The 7,215-nt window shown below is 35.7% G+C and overlaps 1 protein-coding gene across 2 annotated transcripts; it reads left to right on the top strand.

Moving 5' to 3' along the window:
- Positions 1 to 237: 237 nt before the first annotated feature.
- On the top strand, positions 238 to 3,321 carry LOC135160043 (uncharacterized). Of its 2 annotated transcripts, XR_010298495.1 has the most exons (5): positions 238 to 531; positions 653 to 821; positions 1,338 to 1,600; positions 1,785 to 1,909; positions 2,156 to 3,318. XR_010298495.1 is itself a non-coding variant. In XM_064116190.1 (4 exons), exons 1-4 carry the CDS (start codon positions 461 to 463, stop codon positions 2,160 to 2,162), a joined length of 510 nt encoding a protein of 169 aa, XP_063972260.1. In that variant the 5' UTR covers positions 238 to 460; the 3' UTR covers positions 2,163 to 3,321. The 2 variants fall into 2 exon arrangements, 1 of the variants encoding a protein (XP_063972260.1); XM_064116190.1 differs by lacking the exon at positions 1,785 to 1,909 and having other exon boundaries at positions 2,156 to 3,321.
- The last annotated feature ends 3,894 nt before the right edge of the window (positions 3,322 to 7,215 follow it).

Below are 7,215 nucleotides of genomic sequence, written 5' to 3'. Positions count from 1 at the left end.
AGGCTTCACCCAAGCTATTCCCAAGATTAAGTAAGCTTGGATCAGGCTTGGCATGCAAGCCTGGATGAATTGTGGATGAGCATTGGAAGGTAACGTGGGGCCAGGCCTGGTAACGAGGGCTGGCCCAAGCTAACTTATTAAGGCTGGTCCAGGCCTTCGAACTAGCGCCGTTCCAGCCTCATATATTAAAAAATGCCTAAGCTTTATTCAAACAGTTTACAGTATTGAACAGATCCTATTATAAAAAGGAGACCCGTGTACAGATCGATATCGATATTTCTCGAAGAAATATCTCGAAAATGCGTAAGCGTAAGACAGAAACCGAAGCGACATCTGTCGATTATATTAGTCGCACATTGGGCTGGAACAAATGAACCGGTAAAAACCATCACATTTGGCAACGTGTTTGAGTGTTTTTATCCTATTATAAAAAGGAGATAATTTATAATCGTGAAACATCATGACATCTCCACCTATTAAATATACGACCAACAGAGCCATTGATCATTTCAATGTTGCAGCTACACTCATGTAAGTATTCCTATTATTATTTTTAAAAAATGAACATATTTCAAAAATTTATTATGCATTCAATCATCATAACCTATCATTGACACGTGTTCGGAGAGTAATTTCATTTTTTTTTTCTTAGGAAAATCATCGGCTACGTCGACTGCATTGAAGGCCTGAGAGAGTTGCCAAAGTCTCCATCTAAGTGGATTTACAAGTGCATTTTAAATAACAATGATGGCAGAAGGGTTCGCATACTTTGCTCGGGGGATGATGCTCTCAAATACAAGGATGAGATCAAGATGTATCAGGTACAGGTGATTTCCATTCAAAAAGAAAAAAAGTGAAATTGTCACATATAATACCACAAGAGTGGTAGGGAACCTAGAGGGAAATACTCGATAATGTTGAAGCTCGAGTGGTATTCAGGAGATTATTTTTCCTATCCAAATTTCGGCAAAGAGAATTGTGCCATGAAATGAAGAGAGGTTTATTTGGTTAAGTTATCGTTTGTTTTTTTTATATATAGCCTACCCGCAGAATTATGAAAAAATTATCGCATATAATACCACAAGAGCTCCGAAATTATCGAATATTTCCCGATAGGTTCGTTGCAAACAAATGAACGTAAGAACGTACGTTATTTATTTGTAGGGAACCTTGAGGGAAAAAAAATATCAACGAATAAATAACATAAATGCCCAGTTCAGTTTTCTAGGTCAGTTTTCTGTTTTGGAAACAAAATGAATATCTATATGAATATCTATGCGAATATCTGTATGAATATCTATGAGAATAGATGAAAAATTTGAAATTTTACTTTTTAGATAATAAAAATCACTGGAGGGATTATTAAAGCGGCCAATCCACAGTATCGGCGATCAACGGACACTGTGAGCGACAAAGAATTTCAATTTGCACGTAGGAGCACTTTCGACATCTTTGGCACATTTAACATTACGAATGGAGCTGACAATGGAAGGTCGAAGGTCATCTCATATAAAAAATTGAGATGGAGAACGTTTGTGCTGCTCGCGGGCCAGTCCAGATCACTGGATGGCTCAAAGAGCCATTCAGAAGCATTACCACGGTAAGTGGTTCGAGTTATGGATCTGGCATGTTTTGTACAAGGGTTCATCGCATGACCATTCACGTGGTAACATACATCCCGAGAGAAGATTTGATCGAGGGAATCAAAATGACCATTAAAGGTCGAGTTGATTGTCGTGGGGATGGTTTTGTTCTGAATATTAACAGCATGGATGACATTGCAGTCCTGACTGAGGATGTAGCCCTCAATGAAGATGAGTTGGATGATGCTGTCGAAGCACCTCCTCTCATTCTCAAACGAGGGGCAGCTGAATCTGCATCTGGAGAGGCGATGGACGTCGCGAATAAGGTACTTTTTTTTATTAATGGTTATGGTTATCCAAATTTAATTACTTTTAATTTTTCACTATTCTCCCTTCAATGCAAGAGAATATTGCAATATTTTCATCTAATGTTGGCTTAGTTTCAAGCAGAATTCAGTATAATATTTTCATTAGAACATTAATAAAAAAAATTTTCTATGGAAATATAAATGAAAATGCATTGAATCATTCATTAAACAGTTATTAAGAACAGATAATCTTTTTTGTTTCAGAAACTGAAAGCTGAATAGCTTTAATGACGGGCTATTTACTCTGGAAGTTCAATTGCAAAATTGAAAATTTTTTCTATAACAAGTTCTAAACTGTTATTTTTTCACACAAAAATTGAGTTCTATAACAAGTTTAACACTGTTATTTTTTTACGCAAAAATTGAATTCTATAACAAGTTTAATACTGTTATTTTTTTACACAAAAATGAAACATTGACAAGCTTGAGCTCTTTAAGAATCTGATTTTTTACTTTTAAAGACTGCCAACTTCATAGCAGTAAGGTTAATACTCATTTAGCTTTAACAACCAAAACAGGTGGAATTATAATAATCTATTCATGAACATTAGTATTTATTCAGAATTTATTTCAATATATGGCCCTGTTTTTGAAGAAAAAGTATTACTAAACATTTGTATTTTTTATATATAACAGAGAAAACTGAAGACTAATTAATTTTATGATTAAAGTAGATAAAGCCCTCCGGAATCACAGATAAGTGATACAAAGGATGTATTCATGTTAATGTTTGTTCATAGTTCTTAACATATGTTGTAATGTCAATTATAATTGTTGGAACATTATTTTTGTTTTCATTTCAAAATCCGTCCCACTCCTGTAAATGTTTATTGAACGCAAGTGGCATAGGTTTGGAGTTAATGGTTTCATTAATAAAAATTTAAAACGCGATTTTTTTGCAGACATTCAGTTTGAACCTTCCCTACGGTTGTAAGTCGCAGGTATACACCTTAGTGCGGCAACAATGTCTCCTGCACTACTACTCACGAAAAAAAATTCGCAAGCAGCGATGTTCTTGGTTATGTGAAGGGAATAAATAATCTCAATCGCATAATTTGATGTTCACAAATAATTAGAAAATCTTTAATTATTAGATTAGATTATTATGAGACTAAGAACGCCCTCTTCCTGACTTGACTGATTGCTGTCGCTATTATAGCTAAATCTCGAATTTGCGGAAATGTTCTCGATTCTGTATACCGTATGCTGCCTCGCACTGTATAGTATATGCAATCTTAGAGCAATCGAAATATATTAAGATTTTCCCAATTGTCTTTTTCCATGAGTTTTAATTTTAACTTCGAAGATAGAATAAGAGCATTCATTTTCTAGAGTTTTCAATTCTTATGATTTGGAAAAGATGGCGCGTGCGTAGCACGCGCGGACGATCTCGTCCAGATAAATTCCAAATGAACCAAATACCCTGTGGCATTCGAAAACTTACTTTACGCTTGTTAAACAATATGGGATTAACAATTCGGGCCTAACCTACGGTTGGCCCGGGCGTGAAGCTTGGCGATTTCTATCTGGGTAGATCAAATTTCATTGCACAATGCTATCTGTAACATTGTGGAATATCATGCTGGCACTGAGGAGTACAGTTGAATTGCAATTTTCATACTTCACTTACGTCACGATGTAACATTAATTATAATTTGTATTTTTTAAAAGAGATGGATTATGATATCCCTATTATGGAATAATGTTATACATTATATACGTTACTGTTAAACTGTTAAATGCATGCACATTTGGAACAAGTTAATGCCGTTGAAAATGTAGATGGTGAAGAGGATGGTATGATTTTTGTGGGGGTTGACTATTGTTGTCTTACGACCGTTAAGAAAATATAGATGTAATGGCAGTGTAATAGGATGTGATTTCGTACCGCGAAGCCCTCTCAAGTTGAAAATTTAAAATAGTCTTCGATGTCCTGAAGATCCGGGCCCTGAACTCAATTTCGATTCTTCAGATCATTCCGCGGTAGATATTACGATACTACATTTAAAATCCCATAGGATTGAGAAATTTGTTGGTATTAATTATTCTCATAATAAAACTGGAATAATAATCTATATTTTTTGATTCCTAATATAAATCCTGCTGTAGAAACTGTTGGCAAAATAGCAAAATCAATCCCTCCCTAGAAAATCATTACGAGTCGAAGATTATGCAACTGAAATATCGAAATTTTAGCTTTCTTCTAAAAAATTGAGTTAAATATAGTCCAGCTGCACATGGGCAGTCCCTTCGGACCTAACAATAGCCAAATGATTATGGTAAATTCCCTATTCAATTATTATGGACCTCAAGCGACTGACGCGTAATGGAAATTTATGGAGAGTCTCCACTTTAGCCATATACTAGACTTTGAACTGCACTGCTCCCTTGTGGTGTTCTCCGCAATCTACTTTATGCTCCAAGAGCGTGAACACAGAGATTCCAACCTCGTTTCGCTCGGTTAAATCGCGGTTTTCAAGCCTCGGGGCAAACATCGTATGTATTGCGGCAATAATAGTACATTACGTAATAAACGCTCATCTGCGGTTCGTTTTCCAACCGTCACACTCGGCGGAAAATCTTTGCCGCGCTTGTTGCGTAATGTCCTATTTCTTCCTTGGAACATAATATACAAATGGTTACACGGATGGCAGCACAGTCCATCCCTCGACTTTTCCATTCTGGGAGAGTTAATCTCCTTGTTTTAATCCGAATAGTTCAAGCCGAGAAAGTTTGTCCTTATATTATGAAATAATCCGTTAGAAGAATCACTGCGGAAATGAATCAGTAGCGAGGTAGTAAAAGGAGATAAATTTATCACTTTTGACTATTGGATGGTTTTTGTGAATATTTCAGAATCTAACAGGGATAGCGTGAGTTTTGTTTTAACGCTGTTTGGGAACCGGCGAATTTAGGGTGGGTGCGGAATGGAAATTAAAGGAAATACGGTTTAGGGCTAGTCGGTAGGAAAATTTCGGACATCTATCTTCAAACCAATGAGTTCCAGATGAATTGAATGTAGTTCTACACAAGAAATTTGTTGAACTAGAAGATTATTGTTCGGACTTAAACAAAGAATTATTGTTGGGAATACTCTACATTGTACTTATAACAATGAGTGCTGGCACCACTTGTAGGATGGGAGAAATAGCAGTCTAGAGCACGATGCCAGTCGGGTTGCTTGGAGTCATCGCTGATATGGAACATACTGTGAAATACACCATTATTTTACATAAATAAAACTCAATTATAATACTAAATCAGATCTCCATTAATTCTAACAATTATATCTTGACCCAGCCGTGGAAAACAATAAATTCTTCAACCTTGATAGAACAGACGGATGCTCAAATTCCAATGTTGATGTTTTTTGTCACGTAGAGTCATAAAGGCAGAAACAGATTGTTGGATTATGGTATTAAATAAGCAGACCTATTTGTTAACTTTCAGAATTAATTTTAATTTTGAATATCTCTAAGACTTGACAGACAGAAGGCACTTCTCTCAATGAATATCTATAAGAGACTGAAGAGGTATTACAAGGTTAGACTCAGTTGCTCCAAAGAGGGTAATATAATTTCCACCCCCTGAAATATTTTCTTTTTCCTTTTTGGGACCTCTTTTGGTCAGCAGATCTATTTTGGAAATATCCAAATGTTATAAAAACTAAGGAAGAACTGTGGACAGTTCCCTTGATTTCACAACAAAGGGAAATCCCGGATAATGTGGCTATAAACCATCCTTACTTAAATGAGCAAATAAAACTTAGAAAGGGTGAATTTTGTACCCGGGGAAATCCCCGAAATCCAACACAGACATATGTCTCAGAAGTGCCTTTGTTAGAAAAGGAAACGTTGGCCTCAGTCTTTCATAAATCAAGATTCAGCAATAAACAGGCCCCCAGATCCCAGAATCTAAGAGAGATAGCGTGATTTTGGTTATAACATCGTTTGAGGACGGGTGTATCGGGTAATTGACGCGATAGCCGAATAAATTTAAAGTCGACCCTTCCTTGATTGTAAGGTCCAAGTACACTGCTTGGTACGCCAATTTCTTCTCCGGTACTGCTGCTAACGACGAGTGACCCAAAAGCAGTGGGATAGGAAGGTTTAATGAAAGGGATTCTAATGATTAGCCACAATTCACTAAAGACACAGCATATATTTAATAAATTTTTCGTTTAAGGTTTACAAAAAACTGTTGGTAACACAATTTTAGTAAATTATTTCGCACGTGATACACAAAACTAATGTTTACTATTATCACTGTTGCACTTGGTATTTTTTGGAAAAATCGGATGTTTCTATAATTCGATATTAGAACAGAGGGTTGTATCTCGAGGTTGTCTCGTTGGAATCTTCTGCTGTACTAACCGACTAAAAATATTCACGTATAAAATTGAAGAGTGGGTGCAAGAAAGTTGTTCCCTTGTACAAAGAGAGGAAAAAGAAAATTTTCTGATTGGAGGAAAAATCATTGGAGGGCGTGAAATTACTGTGGAATCTGCCGTGTTGCAGATGATGATTAAGGGGTTATTCTCATGTGAACGCCTATATTTTACCACTTTTTCGGAATTTTTTTTTTATGCGACAACAAACTTCAATCATGTTGATTTTTCAATATATTTTTATTTGTATTTTGAAATATACGAAAAAAATTTTTTTTTTCGTTTTTTACATTTTTAACATATATTTTTTTAAAGTCAAAGTAGTCCCCAACAAAAAAAGGTAGTTCACTGGTCAAGGTGATAGCGGCTGTTCATGTTGTCTGACATAAAAAAATCGAATGGATTATTATTCAGTAGATCTGTGGCTATCGTCCCTACCAAATATAATCAATTTCATTAAAAACAAAAAAAAATATGAAGATATTGTCGAAAATAAACAATTGTGGTAGGGACGATAACTATAAATGAGTAGAAGAACATATGTAAATTTTAAAGCAATCGGTTGAATACTTTTTCTTGTAGGACCTTGACCGTTTCAGGAAATGATGATTCGAGAAAAACGCGTTTAAAGTTGAAAGCCTGGTAGACAATCGCCTACGACACGTCGCCGACTATGAGCTGTAACTTATCAAATACTATGAATTTCGGTCTGAATTTTTCACAGCATGTTTTCAATAGGTTTTACTGTCAAAATATAAAAAAAAAAAATCGATTTTTTGAAGTGCTCACATGAGAATAACCCCTTAAGTTGGGCCCATCATTGTGGTTCGGAGTAGCTACAAAATGGAGTCCACCTAAATTCTCGGGAAGAGGCCGT

The sequence above is a fragment of the Diachasmimorpha longicaudata genome, chromosome 3 (genome assembly GCF_034640455.1).
Source record: "Diachasmimorpha longicaudata isolate KC_UGA_2023 chromosome 3, iyDiaLong2, whole genome shotgun sequence".
Lineage (NCBI taxonomy): Eukaryota > Metazoa > Arthropoda > Insecta > Hymenoptera > Braconidae > Diachasmimorpha > Diachasmimorpha longicaudata.
Note: the sequence above shows the minus strand (reverse complement) of the source record. Positions and strands in the feature narration are given on the sequence as shown.